This window comes from Corythoichthys intestinalis, chromosome 22, assembly GCF_030265065.1.
Source record: "Corythoichthys intestinalis isolate RoL2023-P3 chromosome 22, ASM3026506v1, whole genome shotgun sequence".
Lineage (NCBI taxonomy): Eukaryota > Metazoa > Chordata > Actinopteri > Syngnathiformes > Syngnathidae > Corythoichthys > Corythoichthys intestinalis.
In genome coordinates, this window is record NC_080416.1 from 31449142 (window position 1) to 31470408 (window position 21267).

The 21267-nt window shown below is 37.4% G+C and overlaps 1 protein-coding gene across 13 annotated transcripts in view; it reads left to right on the plus strand.

The window, feature by feature from the left end:
• Positions 1-21267, plus strand: part of epb41a (erythrocyte membrane protein band 4.1a) — a 174383-nt gene that overhangs the window by 87486 nt on the left and 65630 nt on the right. The window contains exon 18 of one of the 13 annotated variants that reach the window (XM_057828657.1): positions 1229-1746. The exons of the other annotated variants lie outside the window; for them this stretch is intronic. Within the exon in view, the coding sequence (XP_057684640.1) occupies positions 1229-1285 (57 nt within the window). The 3' untranslated portion in view covers positions 1286-1746. Of the gene's footprint in view, positions 1-1228; positions 1747-21267 lie in introns of those variants that run through there. 13 annotated transcript variants of the gene reach the window in all.

Below are 21267 nucleotides of genomic sequence, written 5' to 3' on the forward strand. Positions count from 1 at the left end.
ATTCTGCAGTAAATGGGGGCTGTGAGTCACGTCATCACTCAAAATTAATATCTCTAGCCCCCTATTTACTGCAAAATGGACCCGAAGGGGTGCCATTTGTTTGTGCTACCTTTGTGCTAGTTGTTGGGACACCCCTATGTTATCGAGAGAGTTGGTACACTACGTCAGCCATGGGAGTTTGATACCAAAAAGCTGCGAGTGATATCATCTCTCGAAATTAAATATCTCAATGTCTATAAAACAATAGCAGCAAAAATAATTTTTTTACAGCACAAATGAGCACAAACAGGTCCATTTTGAAATAAATGGGGAACTGCGTAACATCACTTGAAATTAATATCCCAATATCTTAAAAACAATAATAGCACAAATGAAACTTTTTCCAGCACAAACGTAGCACAAACGATTGACATCATTTAAATATAAATGTGCGTTTCATGGGGGGCAAACTTCACTGAGGTTGTATTTAGTTTCCGTCTTTGTTTCATTTGATATTGGTTAATTGTTGCTGTCACGTTGCTACTGTTCTGTTGGGTTGTTACCCCAAATTAAACCAGTTAATTTGTATTGTTGTTTTTATAAATGTAACATTTCTGAGATGAGTTTTTAAGTTCCTGCCTTGCCTTACTTTGAGACACACTTGACAACATAATTCTTGATTTGATGCAGTAATTTATGCACAAGGAGGCCTGATTAAGTATTGAGTGCATGGAAGTGAACATACTTTTCAGAAGCATGACATTTATGCTTACAACCTAACCTTTAGAGTGTCCTGTGGTCATTTTTCTGAGAGAACAAATCTAAATTTAAATGATTTGTAAGCCGTAATCATCACAATTTCAAGAAACTCGTTTCTATATAATCCAAATAAAACAACAGTTTCTCCCTCGGATATTGAGCTTTTTGCACTGTAGTCTAATACAAAATGCACCTGTATGTGGTCAGAATGTGTTTAAATGCAAAGCGATTTAATTTTGTGCTAAGTGGCCGCGCAGAAGAAGGACTTATGCAAGGCAAAGCAAAACATTTGAAATGACAACCGAATTGGGAAACGTAGAGTTAGCCAGCGTAGCGATTTGCTGCATACTTATATTCTTTAAGGTCTTGTATCCCGATGTTTGATTAGCCTTGCGCTGCTTTGCTCTTTCAATGGCTGCTGCGCAATGTGTCATTTTGTTTCATTAAGCAATGAGCCGTATGGCCCTGATGATCTCCTCGCATGTTTCAGCCTGCTTGGAGTTCAAAGCGCAAAAAGAACATTAAGGAAAAGCCTACAGACAAATAGATAAGAACTAGTATTTTCCTTCACTCATCTCTAATCTGTCTCATTCTTCAGTCCCTCCTTTACTGTCCCACATTGTCTCTGTTTTGGTGCCTGTGTTCCCTCCTAAAAAAAAGAAGTACCGGTAGGCTTTTGTCTTTTTAAAAATTAGCGAAATTTACAGGACATTTTACATCCAGAAAATCATGTAGATCAGTGTAAGTCTTCGTATCCTTATACCGCATATCTGAAAAATTGGCCTTCCCTCTCATGTTTCAATTAACTACAAGGTACTTAGTACCTCCGGGGAAAAAAATGGTGTTAACTGTAATTACTCCTGTTCGTAGATGCTATTGTTCACACATAAGACGGCGTCAGCACATAGCCATTGGATGTGGTTGATGTAGTACGATGTTTATTGTGAACTAAATGAAATACAGTTGAAACAGTTGTGGTCAAAAGTTTACATACACTTGTAAAGAACATAATGGCCCCCATGAGTTTCCAGTTACAGTGGTATGAAAAAAGTATCTGAACCTTTTGGAATTTCTCACATTTCTGCATAAAATCACCATCAAATGTGATCTGATCTTTGTCAAAATCACACAGATGAAAAAAAGCAGTGTTTGCTTTAACTAAAACCACCCAAACTTTAATAGGTTTTCATATTTCAATGAGGATAGTATGCAAACAATGACAGAAGGGGGAAAAATAAGAAAATGAACACTCACATTTAATATTCTGTGCCCCCCCCTCCTTTGGCAGCAATAACTTCAACCAGACACTTCCTGGAGCTGCATATCAGTCTGGCGTATCGATCAGGACTAATCTTGCCCCATTCTTCCCTACAAAACTGCTGTAGTTCAGTCAGATTCCTGGAATGTCTGGCATCAATCGCTATCTTTAGGTCATGCCACAGCATCTTAATTGAGTTCAAGTCTGGACGTTGACTTGGCCACTTCAGAACGTGTATTTTGTTCTTCTGAAACCATTCAGAAGTTGATTTACTTCTGTGTTTTGGATCATTGTCTTGTTGCAACATCCATCCTGTTTTTAGCTTCAACTGTCTGAAAGATGTCCTCAGGTTTTCCTGCAAAACATCCTGATAAACTTTTGAATATCATCTTCCATTAATGATTGCACGTTGTCCAGGCCCTGAAACAGTAAAACAGCCCCAAATCATGATGCCCCCTCCACCATGCTTCACAGTGGGGATGAGGTGTTGATGTTGGTGAGCTGTTTGATTTTTCCTCCACACATGACGTTGTGTGTTACTCCCAAACAATTCAACTTTGGTTTCATCAGTCCACAAAATGTTCTCCCAAAACTTCTGTGGAGTGTCAAAGTGCCTTTTTGCGAACATTAAATGAGCAACAATGTTTTTTTTTTTTAGACAGCAGTGGCTTTCTCTGTTGTGTCGTCCCATAAACGCCATTCTTGGCCATAGTTTTCATCTATTTGATGTGTACAAGGAGACATTGGACTTTGCCAGTGATATCTGTAAATCTTTAGAAACACTGTAGGGTTCTTTTTTTTACCTCTCTGAGCATTCTGCGCTGAACTCTTGGCGTCATCTTTGGTGGATGGCCACTCCTTGGGAGAGAAACAATTGTGCCAAACTCTCTCCATTTGTAGACAACTTCTCTGGCTGTCGATTGATGAACATCTAGACTTTTTAAGATAGTTTTGTATCCTTTCCCAGCTTTATACAAATCAACAATCCTTGATCGCAGGTCTTCAGACAGCTCTTTTGATCGAGCCATGATGCAGATCAGACATGCTTCTAATCAAGACATTTCTTACCAGGTGTGTGTTTTATAGTGGGCAGAGCAGCTTTAAACCACTCATCAGTGATTGGGCACACACCTGACTTAAAATGTTTGGTAAAAATTGGTGTCAGTTGCTCTTTAGGTTTCCTTAGGCAGAGGGTTCACTTACTTATTTTCCTCCTTCTTTCATTGTTTGCATGCTATCCTCATTAAAATATAGAAACCGATAAATGTTTGGGTGGTTTTCGTTAAAGCGGAGACTGTTTTTACATCTGTGTGATTTTGACAAAGATCAGATCACATTTGATAGTCATTTTATGCAGAAATGTGAGAAATTCCAAAAGGTTCAGATACTTTTCCGTACCACTGTATTTCTACAATTGATTTTTCTCTGATGGAGTGATTAGAACAGACACTTCTCAATCAGAAAAAAATATTCATTAAGTTTGCTTCTTTTATGACTTTACTATGGATTAACAGAAAAATAACCAAAACTGCAGGGTCAAAAATATACATACAGTAGAGCTGAAACGAATACTCGAGTTACTCAAATTTAAAAACTTATCTGAGTAATTTTATTCGCCTCGGGGAATCGTTTAATTTTGCCAGCTCTAAGCATCATGTTTTGCCCGAACTACTTTTAATGCGTCACAACGCATTGATGTCACGTACGTACCGGAAGAAACCCATGTTTTATACCCTCGTAGATAACTACATCACCAAAACACAGAAATCAAGCAAATCAGTGCAGCGAAGTGGCTCCGCCCAGGGGATACAATTTTTGACGGCGGTAACCACATTGGCACGACACCGGCGGACGTACCACATTCAATGTATGACGATCTCGGAGAAAGGTATAGCTGTCTTAAGCAGCCTGATTTAGAATTCCCTTGAAGAATGATGAGAAACAAAACAACTCTCATTTTCATAAATATTCTTGAAAGTTAATTTTATTGCTGACACTGCGTTTCGGGGTCATCAACATGTTGTGACTAGTGCTGTCAAAGTTATAGCGTTAACGGGCGGTAATTATTTTTTTAAATTAATCACGTTAAAATATTTGCCGCATTTGACGCATGCGCGGAATGACCCGCTCATCCATTGCCTCAAACAGATTACAATGACGCCGTTTTTTGCACATTGAGAGCTAAGAGGCAGAGAAAGGCAGTGGACACAGGTGTTCATTGGACTGCGTCGTTTACTGGCATAAGCTTCAGCAACTCCTTCACAACAAACATAAGTATCAGTTAGTGAAAGCACATCAAAAATAATATTCCTATCTCTAAAAAAAATAATGTTTTCTCAAAAAAAGAATTATGTTCACAAAAAGAAAAGCTGGCATTCCCAGTCAAAATAACTATGCAAAATACACATAAAACTTACTTAGACTTTGGTCAAACTCTATTCAAACATTTTGTTTAGCTCAACAAATACACTGGATGGCAATATTTAGTCAGAATATACAAACTATCAGTGGTCTCGTACGTTTTGAAGCCAGTACTCAAATTGAACGTGAATCACAATAGACCCAGTCTAAAAAAAAAAACGGAGCTACGGCGTCAGTCGAGGGACAAAACACACTTATTGGCTTGATCTCTTAGACCCCTTTCCCACTGGCCAAAAAACCCATGTCAACCCACTAACAATCAGCTTTTAGTGGCAGTGGGAAAGGTGCAGCGACCTGCCTCGACCCGTGTCAATCAACCCGCCAAGCAAACCAACGTTAAAATCACCTTGGCTCTGATCTTCATGCAGTGTGAAAGCAAAACCCCGGGTCAACAGTCAACACCCTAATCTACGTGGTGACGTAGGCTCTTACGTGATGCGTCATAACAACGTGCCAGTCGCCTCCCATTTAACACGCCCCACAACCGTAGTTACGTCGATGCTCACAACAAAGCTAGTAGTAGAAGAAGGAGCCAGTAGTGCACCACATTGAACAACATGTCCCAGCATTGGAAAGATGATGAGACCTGCCAGCTCCTTTCCATCCGTGGAGAAGAGGAGATTCAGCGACAGATGTCTGGGACCGCGCGAGACACAGCAATTTATAAAAATATTGCTGGTAAATTAAAAGCTCGAGGCTACAACATTGCCTACGTTGCCTCAGCACAAGCAGAGTGGTGATCCTTTGCTGCATTGCGACCATTTTGAGGGCAGTAAAAAGCATGAAAACAGAGAACACAAATGGAAAGGAGGCTTCCATGTTGCTCTGCATTGTTTACTTCCTTAAACTGAATGAATTCGGTCGCACTTGCGACGCGCATCTTAGCTTGGTGACGTCACGTAACCTTACGCACGACTGAGGAGAGGTGGGGGGGTTAGACGGGTGAAAAAAAAAAAAAAAAAAAGACACGGCTTTTTTTTGTCAATGGGAAAGGTGCCAAATGCAAATTGTTAGTGGGTTGCATCGGCTTGGAAAAAACGCGCGTTGACCCACTAGTCTCAGTGGGAAAGGAACTTAAGTGATTTAAAACTCGCCATTGGCACTTTGTGGTATATTTCAATCACTACCTTACGTAGTTAAAGACACTGTGGAAGAACGGCTGTGACGTCACCGCTCGGCGACGTCAACAATGTGAGCTACTAGTTTATTATTTGATTGAAAATTTTACAAATTTTATTAAAATGAAAAAATTAAGAGGGGTTTTAATATAAAACTACTATAACTTGTACTAACATTGATCTTTTGAGAACTACAAGTCTTTCTATCTGTGGATCCCTTTAACAGAAAGAATGTTAATAATGTTCATGCCATCTTGTGGATTTATTGTTATGATTAACAAATACAGTACTTATGTACAATATGTTGAATGTATATATCCGTCTTGTGTCTTATCTTTCCATTCCAACAATAATTTACAGAAAAATATGGCATATTTTAAAGATGGTTTGAATTGCAATTAATTATGATTAATTAATGTTTAAGCTGTGATTAACTCGATTAAAAATTTTAATCGTTTGACAGCCCTGGTTGTACCGCCCCTGCCCCAAAAGTCAAACTCCGCCTATGTCTGAGAGGCTGCCATGTTAGAAGGACGCCCTTGCTCCAAAAGCGCCACATTAAAGCAGAAGTTCCGAATTGAATCTTTTAATTAAAGGGGTTTAATTAGTCATCATAAAACAACAAACAAACAAAAAAACAAAACAATCGCACGTCCTGCGATAGGACTATTTCGCATGTCTATATTGCAATAGCAATTAGGAGTGGGAACCTCTTGGTACCTCACGATACGATACGATTTGCGATACAAAGCTTACGATAACGATGATCTCACAATATGGCGATACAATGATTATCGATATATTGGTCAGAAAATCAACCTATTTTACAAAACGACTAATAAACAGAAATCCCTCCCACTTCAAACGGATTGAACGTCTAAGGCCATCAGTGGCTGCCAATGCTAGGCAACGAGGTAATTTGGGGGCATTTCAGATCATTACTTTATTGATTTTGAGTCACTTCCTGTTGATTTCGGGGCATTTTATGAGTCACTTCCTGTTGATTTTGGGTTACGGAACAGGAATTGGCCCAGGAATCTCCCAAATGAATAGGCAGTGACTCAAACATAGCAGGAAGCGACCTGTAAATGCACTAAAATGAACAGAAATTGACTTGTAAATGGCCTGAAAATCAGAAAGAGTGACTGTGAATGCTCTGGTTTCGAATGAATGAACGTTCGTTCGACCCTCCCAGTCTAAATGGATTGGGCGTCGAGCGCCATCAGTGGCAGCCATAGAGTTAACTGAGACACTATTATAGTTGAAGATTTTGATAGCAACTTGTTGGTTCCTTTTTTTTTTTAACATTGACACCTTTTTAAAACGATATCTCGATTCTTGGCAGGTGAATATCGATAACATTTTGGGATATAAAGTATCACGATATATCACCATTTCGATATTTTGTCACACCCCTAATAGCAATGTTCAAACAATATATTGTGCAGGCCTACTGTATGTGTATTTTTGACCCAACAGATTTGATCACTTTTTCTGGTAACCCATATTTAAGTCATAAAATAACCAAACAAAATGTTTTTTGTGACAAGAAAGTATCTGTTCCAATCACTCTATTGGAGAAAAATCAGAGTTGTAGAAATAACTGGAAACTCAAGAGGGCCATTATTATGAATTATGTTCTTTACAAATGTATGTTGACATTTGACCACAACTGTATCTTGAATTCCCCTTTCAGGACTTAGAATTATAAGTAAATTAAAGTGAATTAAAAATAACGGAGAAACTCAGCTGCTACACAAAACAGTCTCACATTAATGAATGTTTCAAGTCTAACTTGCAGTTGTAAATGAGCTCTTGAGTGCTAAAGATAATCAGACATTGTGTGGAAACGGTTCTGGCACTTATAGCTCCATTAAGTAATTTAATCTATTTAAAAAAAAAAAAAAAAAAAAAAAAAAAAACTATTGCCTTTGTTGAGCCTAAAATTGGAACTAAATGATGCATTCACTGTACATAACATTTATTCTTACGGATATCTTATCGATGCCTTCTGTAAAACTTAAAGAGTATCTGCACAAATACAGTATAAAAGTGCCTACTCTAATGAAATATTCAGCTGAATGGGACAATTTTGGACAGTGCCTGAGGCAAAGCTCTGATCAGTTTGTATTGCAGTATTGTAGAACATTGGGAATTATGATGACACCCGAGTTGAAAATGAGAAATTTGCACTTTATCAGTGATTAAATACTCAACAGTCTTTTCAAATCATGTGCAAGGCCAATACATAGACAAGCACAATGCATAACAGTACTATACAAATTAGGTTTATTTTTTGTGATATTTTCTCTTTCAGTCATCATCTTAAATACATATTTTAATTTAAAAAGATATTCGAACCTTGACGATATTTCTTTCCATTGTAATGTTCACCTTTAAAGATGCCATGTCTAGTCTGAAGTCAGTCGTAGCAAGAGTACCGGTAAACACAGTCACCTTGTAGCAGCGTTATTCTTTCCTCAGAGTTGTTCATTTCAGGCATGGGGGCCGCAATTTTAGGAATTATTGTCATTAAAAATGTTTTCTGTGTTTGTTCTTTTAACCATAATCCTCAAATTAAACAGATTTACTCAGTTCTAACACTTTTTGGATGATCAAGGACATCACATTTTAGGGAATAATATGAGTGCACTTCAATGCTTAAACTCCAAAAAGGCCCTGACCCATAAATGTCTGCTTAAATGCATAAGAGTTTTGCAAATTTCTCAGCCTGAAAAAATTACATGACAAACGATGTCTAAATCGCTGCATCTCTCAATACTGCCAAACCTTCACTACTGCACGAAGTCTTATGGTGCTTTCACATGCTCTGGGAAAGATGATGCTTACCTCTTTCTAATTGGTCATTACAGGTACATTCTGTTTATCTGCTTATGTTGTCATAGCAAAAACACATAGCAGACACAGACCTTATATTGGTTTTTGCATGGGCAAAACTTTGAATACTTGTACTACAACAAGAAGAGAATGAATCAAAATGTAAACACTAAGTGTCTGTTTGTGACTTAGGATTTTAGCAAACACTTGTTAAAAAAAAAATAAGAGTAGAGGTCAAACAATATGGGATTTTCAAATGCTGATGCCGATACCGATATCTAAAAAAAATTTCAGCGGATAGCCAATACCCAAACATAGACTTCACTATCAGTTGAGTGTACACGGGGCTCGGGGCTGATCCGTAGGGGGCTTATTTTCCAAAACCAAAGCCCCTAGCGACCTAAAACCAAAACAGGCACCTCCCTTAGGCATATATGAGTCTCCATGAGCAGCAACATCAAAAAATTCAAAGTGGTTCCCTAATAAAATCATGATTAAAATATTTATATACAAGTATAACAAAATTTACAATGGCTATAGAATTCTCAAACTTTACACTAGATGCACAAAAATGCAGATATAATCACCTATATTTTCAGGATCAATAGCAGTATTTAAGTTTTTGCCCAAAATAGCAACTTAATTTTTTTTTGTTTTCACCAGCTAATAAATCACTCAGTTTTGACATCAGAAACTTAATACTTGAAGAAAGCATGCAGAATCATCTTAATTTTACTCAACAAAATCAAAATTAGCATTTTTCTATACACGATCACAACTTATTTAAGTTAAATTCAGCTATTGTGTAGCGATACAAAATCCAGCATGGCGACCGCCACAAAACAAATAGCTTTTTAAGTTGAAAGTTCTTGTGAATAAATGCTTAAATTGTGGAATTTCTATTGATATGAACGTAAAACATTTTAGTAGGGATGGTAATCGAAATCCGATTCCAATTCGGAACCGGTTCCTAGTGTTTCGAGGCCTCGATATCACAATGAAAAAGCCTTAACGATCCCTTTAACGCGTCCTGAAGACGCATATTGCGTCGTGACTGTCTTGTTGTCCAAACGCATCAAACTAGCATGGCGCCAAGAACCACCCGCTCCAAAGTTTGGCTACACTTCACCAGGAAAGAGGGTGAAAATGAAAGGTTACGATGGTTTAGCACGAAGCACGAGCATTGCAGCCGTAAACATAACAATGACAGCACGTAGGTTCAAACGCTCGAAAGTGTGTCTTCACTTCACGGGGAAAAATTACAACAAAACGACTTGCAATCATTGCAAGGTGGAGATAACTGCATCGGGAGGGAAGGTGGAGATAACTGCATCGGAAAGGAATAGACTGCACTGTCCTCACCGAGACAGCTATACAGGTAGCTAAACTCCGAAATGACGATACAGAAGACGTTGGTATAATTTGCTGACTTTATTCAACCATCACTTGAAGAGTGAAACTAAAAATAGAAATGAAACAAATCAATTTCGTCCCCAATAACAAACAGGTTTGCATCAATGTAAATCAGCGATGATTAGCTGCTAATTCAGTAATAACAACACAGTTAGCATTCGTTCGCTAGCATTAGCACATCGTTCAAACCACTACACAACTGGATTTAAGTGTCCGATCGCGAGTGGAAACACGCAACAACAACACAAAAGATGATACATACAGGCGTTGCCTCTGTAGATATTTTACAAGCATTAACAAAGAACGTAGGGTAGTAGCAGTGCTTTCCTCTCTCACTAACTCGGTCACTCGCTTGGATGCGGCATTTCTTCTTCTTCGCGTGTTCGCGTGTAAGCGTGCTCTTCTTCACGTGAGCGCGTTCTTCTTCGCGTGAGGACGCGCAAGGGCGCCCCCACTTGAGCGTGAAAGCACCATAAAAACTAAAAGGCATGCATTTCAATATACTGGTAAATAATACAGTTTAACAGGGGTCCCCAAACTACGGCCCGCGGGCCGAATGCGGCCCACCCCGACATTTGGTCCGGCCCCCTGAACAATACCAGAGAGCATTTTGAATTTTTTTTTTTCTCTCAATAGTTTTATTTATTTTCTGCCCTTTTTCTGTGAAGAACTCAGAGAGGGTTATTTGGTTATTATCTATTTGATTTATAGTGTTATTATTATTAATTATTATTATTATATTATATTATTATTTTTATATTTTATTTCTATTGAAAAATGTTTTAGTAAAATGTTAAACATTCTTGTGCATTTGCCACTTATTGCCACAGCTAATATTGAGGCTTTGGGCCTCTTTTGACCTTGTTGTGAGTTTGTAAGGTTGTGACGTCTGATTAAACAAACTCGATGCCAATCAAAACGTTTGTTCTTCTTTTTCCCCAAATTAGAATCGATAAAGAATCAAATCGCTAAGCAATATCGATAATGGAATCGGAATCGTAAAAATCCTATCAATTCCCATCCCTACATTTTAGATTCTTGGTTAAAAGCAAAAAACGGGCAGTTATAGTTCATTTTATGTAAATATTTCAAGCCAAAGTTACGGTATTGTGTAATCCAACATGGAAGCCGTCACGAAACAATGAGCTTTTTACGTTGAAAATTATTGTAAATAGATGCTTAAATTACGGGATTTCTACAGATATAAACGGAAAACAGTACAGATTCTTGGTTAAAAGCAAAAAACCTGCAGTTATTGTTCATTTTATGTAAATATTTAAAGCAAAAGTTACAGTATTGTGTAATCACACATGGCGGCCGTCATGAAACAAAGAGCTTTTTAAGTTGAAAATGCTTGTAAATAAACGTTTAAATCACGGAATTAAGCGGAATTAAAACAGTCCAGATTCTTGGTTGAAAAAAATGGGCAGTTTATATTCATATTACATAAATATTTCAAGTTACACTAATTTTATCCATTGATTTTTTTTTTTCGCGTTTCAAAGTGAATGCTTGGTGCTATTTAATATAAAAATTAACTTGAATCCTCGACCAAATCACTCTTGAGACAGCTCTACCTGCTTGTATGCAGTAAAACCTTTGTCCTATTTCCACCTAAATTTGGCATTAGAACGCAGCGTTTTTGAGTTCATAACAGTGGAAGCCAACTCAAGGTTCTGCCTGGGTCGGCCCCCTACAGGAAGGCTTGGCGCAATGACTGTGGTAGCTGTCCTGTCAACTAATGGTAGAGTTTATGATCCAAAGCAAATTTTGTAAGCTGATATTTGAGGCCGATATACTTTTTTTTTTTAAAGCACGTAGATTAAAACGGCAATTTATTTAGAAATTGCTTCAGTAGCTTCAAATTTACAGTGATGACCTGAAACTTAAAGAATTAATTCGGCGTAGTGCTACCAAACCAACGAATGCAGCACTTCTTTTTATGATTATACACGCGCAGCAAGAACAGTACGTTATTTTCAAATAATTAAACACATCAGGACGTAACGATGAGATGTATACAAGTGAGAGTTTAAGAGGATGCTCGCCATGCTAAAGCTAATGCTAACATGAATGCTACGCTAACGCTACAAGTTGCATTAAGAGTTTAAGGATTACCCAGTAAACACGTCAACCTCAACAAAACAAAACAAAATCGCCATTTTTAAATCAGCTTATTTAATTTTTTGTTTTGTTCTTTTTTTTTTTGTGTTAATCAGCCGATGGCCCATATTGGGCGATATCTCGGTCAATCTCTAAATTAGAGTTTTATAAACATGTACAATACGTTATTGAAGTTTTAAAGTTTACAATTGAAATTATTTATGCAAACATGCTAACGCGAATGCTAGGCTAAGGCTACAAGTTACATTTACAGTGTAAGTAAGGATCACTCAGTAAACCCCTTAACCTCAACAAAACAAAACAACATTGGCATTTTTCAATTGGCGTATTTTTAAAAAACATTTTTTTGTTAATCAGGCGATGGCCGATGTTGGGCCGATATCTTGATCAACCTCTAAATAAGAGTTTTATAAATCTGTACCCTACGTTATTGAAATTTTAGATTTTACATTTAAAATGATTTTTGCAGCCATGCTAATGCGAATGCTAGGCTAACGCTACAAGTTACATTTAGAGTGTAAGGATCACTCAGTAAACACCTTTACCTTAACAAAACAAAACAACATTGGCATTTTTCAATTGGCGTATTTTTAAAAAACATTTTTTTGTTAATCAGGCGATGGCCGATGTTGGGCCGATATCTCGATCGACCTCTAAATAAGAGTTTTATAAATGTGTACACTACGTTATTGAAATTTTAGATTTTACAATTAAAATGATTATTGAAAACATGCTAATGCGAATGCTAGGCTAACGCTACAAGTTACATTTAGAGTGTAAGGATCACTCAGTAAACACCTTTACCTTAACAAAACAAAACAACATCGGCATTTTTTGAATCGGCTTTTTTTTTTTTTATTATTGGGGCCGATATCTCGGTCAACCTCTAGATAAGGGTTTTATATATGTGTACACTACGTTATTGAAATTTTAGAGTTTACATTTAAAAATTATTATTGCAAACATGCTAATGCGAATGCTAGGCTAACGCTACAAGTTACATTTAGAGTGCAAGGATCACTCAGTAATCACCTTAATCTCAACAAAACAAAATCGGCATTTTTAAAATCGTTTTTTTGTTTTGTTTTGTTAATCAGCCGATGGCCGATGTTGGGACAATATCTCGGTCGACCTCTAAATAGGAATTTTATAAATGCGTACATTATGTTATTGAAATTTTAGGGTTTAAAGTCAAAATTATTATTATTTTTAATAAAATAAATAAATAAACCCTCCAAACTTACGATACATCTTCCTTAAATTACAGTTTCTTACAGTTCACTTTTTGGTTGCGCAAGTTGCGCACCGCCATTTTGAAAAGTTAAATGTCCGCCCATCCCAGAAACATTGATATCATAATAAAATCCCCGATCTCCAGTAGAAAATACGATTTTAAGGAGCGTTCACATGCAAATTTCGACTCAACAGGTGATATTTACCATATTTACAGCACCAAATGAAGGCAGCATTGTTGGTCCATTACCCTTTCCCTCTATCCACTTCCTATTTCCTCCTGTGAGTTGACCACCTACCACATGTCTGTTCATTGTTATTTGTCTTTCCTGGTCTTCCACTGCTGAGCACAGCGAGGGAAACTTTTTGGACCAAAGGTAAGAGCATGTAGCTTGTCCCCGACGTCGGGGGAATCGCCGCTGTTCAGGCATGGTTTTCTGCTGGACGAGGACAGTGAGGTACATTGGGTAGATGAAAGCGAGGAGGAGGTGGAAGATGAGGAAGAGCAAGCCTGTGGCCACACTTTAGAGGTGGCTATCAGGATGCCAGATGAGTCGAGGCGCTTGGACAGCACTGGTGAGGTCAGCCCATCCAGGCTCCACACACACTATAGGCACTCACGGATGTCTTTCTTTCTGTCGGGCCTGCTTGCCATGGCTCTGACCATGCTGTGGTTGGCTTTTATTTGACATACAAATTCAAGATAACAATACAAAAAAAGTAATCAACTAGAATAGGCCCTAAGCACTCCAAAGATCTCTACATTCAATTGCTGTTTTCATCACTCTACCTCAGTCATCCTGCTGCATCTGCAGAGATTTTTGGGTGTGCATAACACACACACACAAGTTTTGTTTTGTTCGGTTATCTGTTGTTGTTCCTTCCTTCGTCATCGGGCGATCTGTTATGCGCTACGTTTGGTGCACCGGATGTCTGCGGTTTTATATTTATATAGCAGAAATACACTGTTGTTTTCTGTTTGTTTATCAGCTGCAGCATGAAATTGAACTTGTTTGAGACTGCCTTGTAAAGCAATGTTTACAGTACAGTATATGTAAGTACAGTACAGTATATGTAAGTACGGCCATATCCACACATAGCAGGGCTTTTTAAAATCTACGTCCACACTGTCAGGGAAGTTCACTTTTGAACTTCAGGACAAGTATCAACCCAAATGAGAGAAAAGAATCAGACTCAGCCAAGGATTGCCTGCTTCGAAGACTTTATAGATAAACTAGATATATGCTGTATCAAGGGTACAAAATGAGGTGATCCAGCCAGGAGCTGTGATCACGCAGAAGTACAACAAAAATACACAAGGCAAGGGTCTATATCAGTGGTTCTTAACCTTGCTAAAGGTACCGAACCCTCGAGTTTCACAGGTGCATTTACCGATCCCTTCGGAATTTAAAAATAAAGCCTTTTTTTTGTCTTTTTTTACAAATTCAAAACCTAGCAAGCTAACAAGTGAATTCCTGTTCCAATTTCTTACAGATTTCTAATTTACTTCAAATAATTTTGCCTTTTAGTGTTGATTTTAAGTCGGTAAATGAAATGAAACTCATTTAATTTCACACTGTTCCTTTTGTTTTCATGTCTGCAGCTCATTTTATTGTTGGATCCTTGCATCAAATACTATTTTCACTATTTTTTTTTTTTATTATTATCTACGCAGTTCACAATGCCTGTAAGTCTGTTATACTTGCTCATACCATGTGCGAGTCAACTTTCCACCGAGCAAACCGATTTCCTCTCCTATTGGATAGAGGGCTAGCAGTTAAAAGAAATGGAATTAGTGCTTCAAATATTAACGATTAACTCGAATAATTTGGTTAGAAAAAACCCTCAAATCCAATTTTGCTGCTTCAAGGATTCGTTTAATTAGAGTGGCGTTGTAATGGTTTGTTTTGATATGGTTTGCATTGAGTTTATTGATTTGGGTGAATACACTCCCCTCTATTGGCAACAGTGAATATAACTTAACTCATCTAACGTGCTGCTCCCTGTTAAGACCAACTTAAGCTATGTTTTTGTTTGAGCGAATATGTTTGTTTATGCACTTGGCATTTATTTTAAAAGTATATTTAGCATGTTTTTTTTGTCGTGGGAATATGTGTTTGAACGATTTCTTAAGAGCTTTGTAAAAAAAAAAAAAAAAAAAAGTTAGCATTTGATAGCATTTAAGCTAGCGGACTTTTGCAATGCAAGTTAGCCAATTGTTCTTTTGTTGTACTTAGATCCTCATTATTATTATCCTCAGCCTCATAGATCCTCTTTTTTTCTCATACCGTTTGAGCCAAAGCTCAGGAATTTTATTTTGTAAAGAAAGTGTAATTCTACGTATTTTGAAGAAACACTCAATAATTGTATTTACCTGTAGTATTTGCATTTAATGCTCTTTTGAAAGTGCAGTGTTAGCAAGCCAAAATAATTGCAAGCATAAATACTTGTTTCTTTCCTTTTACATGTTGTAAAATGCATTCTGGAAAGCAATAATTTTTTTGTAATCTGATTACTCGATTATTTGAACTAACAAATCAATAGATTAATCGATTACATATATAATTCATAGCTGCATCCCTAAATGGAATAAAGCCTGTAAATTGAGGGCCAACCAGTCCAAACCCTGGTCTAAACGCCACTTTGCCTAGATTTAGTCATCTTACAAAATAGGGTTCTGCGTTTCTTAATCTTCACCGAACCCCTGAGGCATACTCATCGAACCCCCATTTAAGAACCACTATATGCTTTTTGAAAGGGCGTTGCTTACTATGAAACGATACCTACTATGAAAGCATAAGTGAAAGTTATTACTGCCCAACTCTGGTGATTTTCCACAGAAAAACATCCTGAGTTACGACCCTGGAAACTAGCTCTAGCTGGTCCAAGAGGGAGTCAAATCAGATAAGGCAGTCAACAGAAACCCATTGTAATATGTTCAAAGGAATATATTTGCTACACGAACGTGGATGGATAGTCTCACATGCAGGCATATAGTTTCACAGCAGTTAATATTTGTGTTTTATAAGCATGAGTAAAATATTCTTTCACACACACCACCTCGTTTGTAGGAAATATATCAACCACACCCAACAGTATACGTGTGTTTTGTTGTTTTTGTTGCATATTCCACAAGATTGCAATACCCTTTACATTGATTAACCTGTAACAAACCTTGAGTTCAGAATGACGTGTGCCACTCTGTTTTATAGGGGTGTCAAACCGGTCCTGAAAGGGTCCCACTGTTGAAGCCTGACTTTTTATTTTAAAGCAATGTCGCAATTTATTGCAGCTGATCGGAAATAGCAAGCAAGCCATTATTGTTTTGGTTCTCGCATTCGGTGAGAAGCAGGTTATTTTATAACTCAGCTTTGTTCTGTACTCATCATGCACTCATCAACAATCTGCTATCTCTATGGTGTTAAATCAAGGCCACAAGTATTGCAATCTGAAAAAAAGAAACGATTTTTTTAAAAAAAAATTGAAACTGAATGTTTTATTCTTGAATCTTTCAAAAGCGTAAAATAAGTTTTTTCAGTTACAAAGTTGATATTTTCATGTTCAAAGATTTTTTTTCACTTTCAGATCTTATTTTTTTAGTTTCCATTTTTTTTTCACATTCAAAAACAAAATTTTTCACTTTCAGATCTTTTTTTTGCTTTCAGATAATTTTTTTTCAGTTTAAAACTTTTGGTCCATTTTTTAATGCAGGGGGTGGGGGGGGGGCGTTCGACGAGAGGTGTGTTGACTTGTGAGACAGCCTATCAAAGCAGCCCCAATGTTCAATGTACAGTATTTATCCAGATTTATAATTGGAAAGAGATACATATAATACATGTTTTTTTCACTTTTTTTCTCAAAGTATAATAAAAAAAACCTCATATATGTATGGCAACAAAACACTCAGGTGACTTGAACCTCTGCTCTGAGTGCCCCAATTTGGCCAAATTTCAAAATTGTCCCATATGTATGTATGCATGCACCATTGGAAAGCTTAGAATCTAAATTTTCTGGAGGAAATAAAATTTTGAACTGGAGGGCATTTAAAAAAAAAAAAAAATTAAAACCCTAAACCCTAACTCGAGGTGAGAGCATGAGAGAGCATAATTAAAGAAACCATGATTTTAACAAAATATTACCGCGTCCTTACCTTGTTTCGATCCAAAAACTCGTAGCATGTCTCACCGAGTATCAAGACACAGCTGTGAATGGCCACAGTTGGACTTTTGGGGGATTTTATGGGTGAAACACGGTAATATGACAAGGGTCGCAATGCAGAAATCGCAGACATCAAAGAGTGGTCGAGATTTTCTTTTTTAAATATTTACCCTTTTAATTTTTTTTTTTTTTTGTTGCAATTTTTCTTTGTTTGGATTGACTATTTATCATTTAAAATATCGGGGAAAATGCGACAGTAACAAAAAAAATATATATATACAATTAAGCAATAGTTATGAGGTAGATATCCGTGACCTATTTACAGACACTATTTTTTTCATTGTGACGTAATTTGTCAAAAGTTTTTTTTTTTTTTTTTTAAACCTAAATATTAGACATCAATTAATGATTTGAAGCAAAAAATGATAGACATTTCGAATAATAAGTATAATTACTTACCTTCTTTTAATGGCTGGGTTGAAACAAAGCGGTTGCGCGGTGTCTGTAAATGTGGGTCTCCAGGGTAAAACAGACAAGTTAAAAATGGTTCGGGGGCTTAATGTGCCAATAAACTGTTATGGCAGCAAATAGACATATTGTTCTATTAAACACAACAGTTCTTTTGGCTCAAAATACAGCAGTTTATTTTAAAGAGGGGTGCAAGAGCAGAAACTGCTTTTTCAGCATTGTGTGTGTTTTCCGCCATATATCGATTTTAATAAAGGTTTTTTCAGCACTTCAAATGTAATAATTATGACAAGTTTTAAACATGTGACTGTCCCACCGAATTGTTTTTAAACAAGAAAAAATGTAGACGTCCAATCCATTTTAAAAAAGTTGAAAAATGCTTGTCTTTATTTTTTATTAAATACATGTACTAAATAAAATAAATAAATAAATGCTTGTCTTTAACAAATGCCGCATTGAGTGAGTCCACTCAAATCCGCTCAAGCAGCTCCCTTACACACAATAAGTTGCCACAGCAATTGTTTAACAAGTTAAACGATTTTGACGGTTTACCAGCTTCTATGGCAAGATCAAAGCTTAACTGTCTGTCAATCATCGTTAACTTTAATAAGCAACTCCAGTGCACTGCCTAACCAAGAAAGAGCAGGGAGAGGCAGGGCGGGAAGAAGGGAGAGTGAGACTACGCGATCGGCTCGGGACAGCGCATCTGTATTTAAAAAACTTTTTTTAATCGAAAAAAAAATCCGTGATGGACCGAGAGCTCAAAGTTTGAAACGCAAAGTAGCAAGGGAGCACTGTACAAACCAAGTCCTGGAATTAATTACATTCGTATGTAGAAGTCGCAGGCAGCGACACTTTGGCTGTTTAAAAAAATTAATCAGCAATGTCCGGTTATTAACGTACACATAAAGACACATTAATTCGCGAATTTTCACTTTGTTACTAATGCCCAAAAATGTGCGTTTGCATACGGATGATAGGCCAAATCGTAGAAAAAGTTCATCTTTTTGCGCAATACCCTGCTACATGTGGACATGGCCTAAGTCTGCCAATTGAATAGGCAGCCAGTCAATGAGATTCAGTTTAAAAACAATTGACTTTGTGCCCCACAAATTGAAAGTCTAGTATGTAGGGATCTATTTGAAAATAGAAAATGATTGTACTTGACTTTGTTTCCAATTGCTGGAGATGTGTCTTTTTAGTATTCCAAATATTTTAGTTTTACTGTAGTAAACACAACTTGTTGAAATGACGTGCATAATACTCATGTTCATGTTGGACCAAGTCGAAGCAGACAATCAAGGCCGTATGCTCGACCGCAAACAATCACTGGACATGATATTTCTCAGGACTATAACCCAGCATTTTTCTTTGAAGTCTTTTAAAAATCACTCAAATATTTCCATTGACTCTCGAATGGTTGTTGCCAGGCAAATGTCAGTATCAGTGCTACTCGCTCAGAAGTTAAAAGCATTGGGCAAACAGTCTTTTTGATAATAAATTAAATATGTGACATTTTGCACAAATGTCATTTTACAATGATGTGGTGCCAAGACTGTTAGGATTATAGCTGTTAGTGTACATATATTGTTGCCTGCATGAGAGTTCAAGATGCTCTTTGTTTGCCTTTCTACAGCTTTTTCATGGCCAGCTGAACCTTGACACTTGCAGCAAAGTGAACAGAATGGCTAAGACATGAATGCTTGAGAATGGATTTGTAAGGAAATTGTCAACATGTATTTTGACTGTATTCATTTAATCTGTGGTCATGCCAACTGATTAATGTTACTCGTTCAAGGATACTTTATGGATAAAAGTATTGGGCCTCCATCAAACCACACACTTTAAGTTTTTGCCATCCTATTTCAATGGAGTCTGCTACGACTATATCTTTTATCTGCTGTATCAGAGTTGTTTTTGGCAGCCCTTTTAATTTTCGTCTTAGTCTGTTGGATGAAAATTTGTCATAGTTTAGTTATTTCAAAATGTCTTTGTCTAGTTTTTGTCAACAAATACTCAATTTTCGTCGAGTTTCAGTTGACAATTACTCAAAACGTTTTCGTCTGTAAACTTCAAAAGTTTCCAACAATTTCAAATGAACATTGACAGACAAGCACATACAGTGCCTTGCAAAAGTATTCGGCCCCCTTGAATCTTGCAACCTTTCGCCACATTTCAGGCTTCAAACATAAAGATATGAAATTTTATTTTTTTTGTCAAGAATCAACAAGTGGGACACAATTGTGAAGTGGAACAACATTTATTGGATAATTTAAACTTTTTTAACAAATAAAAAACTGAAAAGTGGGGCGTGCAATATTATTCGGCCCCTTTACTTTCAGTGCAGCAAACTTACTCCAGAAGTTCAGTGAGGATCTCTGAATGATCCAATGTTGTCCTAAATGACCGATGATGATAAATAGAATCCACCTGTGTGTAATCAAGTCTCCGTATAAATGCACCTGCTTTGTGATAGTCTCAGGGTTCTGTTTAAAGTGCAGAGAGCATTATGAAAACCAAGGAACACACCAGGCAGGTCCGAGATACTGTTGTGGAGAAGTTTAAAGCTGGATTTGGATACAAAAAGATTTCCCAAGCTTTAAACATCTCAAGGAGCACTGTGCAAGCCATCATATTGAAATGGAAGGAGCATCAGTCCACTGCAAATCTTCCAAACTTTCTTCTCAAAACAAGGAGAAAACTGATCAGAGATGCAGCCAAGAGGCCCATGATCACTCTGGATGAACTGCAGAGATCTACAGCTGAGGTGGGAGAGTCTGTCCATAGGACAACAATCAGTCGTACACTGCACAAATCTGGCCTTTATGGAAGAGTGGTATGAAGAAAGCCATTTCTCAAAGATATCCATAAAAAGTCTCGTTTAAAGTTTGCCACAAGCCACCTGGGAGACACACCAAACATGTGGAAGAAGGTGCTCTGGTCAGATGAAACCAAAATTGAACTTTTTGGCCACAATGCAAAACGATATGTTTGGCGTAAAAGCAACACAGCTCATCACCCTGAACACACCATCCCCACTGTCAAACATGGTGGTGGCAGCATCATGGTTTGGGCCTGCTTTTCTTCAGCAGGGACAGGGAAGATGGTTAAAATTGACGGGAAGATGGATGCAGCCAAATACAGGAACATTCTGGAAGAAAACCTGTTGGTATCTGCACAAGACCTGAGACTGGGACAGAGATTTATCTTCCAACAGGACAATGATCCAAAACATAAAGCCAAATCTACAATGGAATGGTTCAAAAATAAACGTATCCAGGTGTTAGAATGGCCAAGTCAAAGTCCAGACCTGAATCCAATCGAGAATCTGTGGAAAGAGCTGAAGACTGCTGTTCACAAACACTCTCCATCCAACCTCACTGAGCTCGAGCTGTTTTGCAAGGAAGAATGGGCAAGAATGTCAGTCTCTCGATGTGCAAAACTGATAGAAACATACCCCAAACGACTTGCAGCTGTAATTGGAGCAAAAGGTGGCGC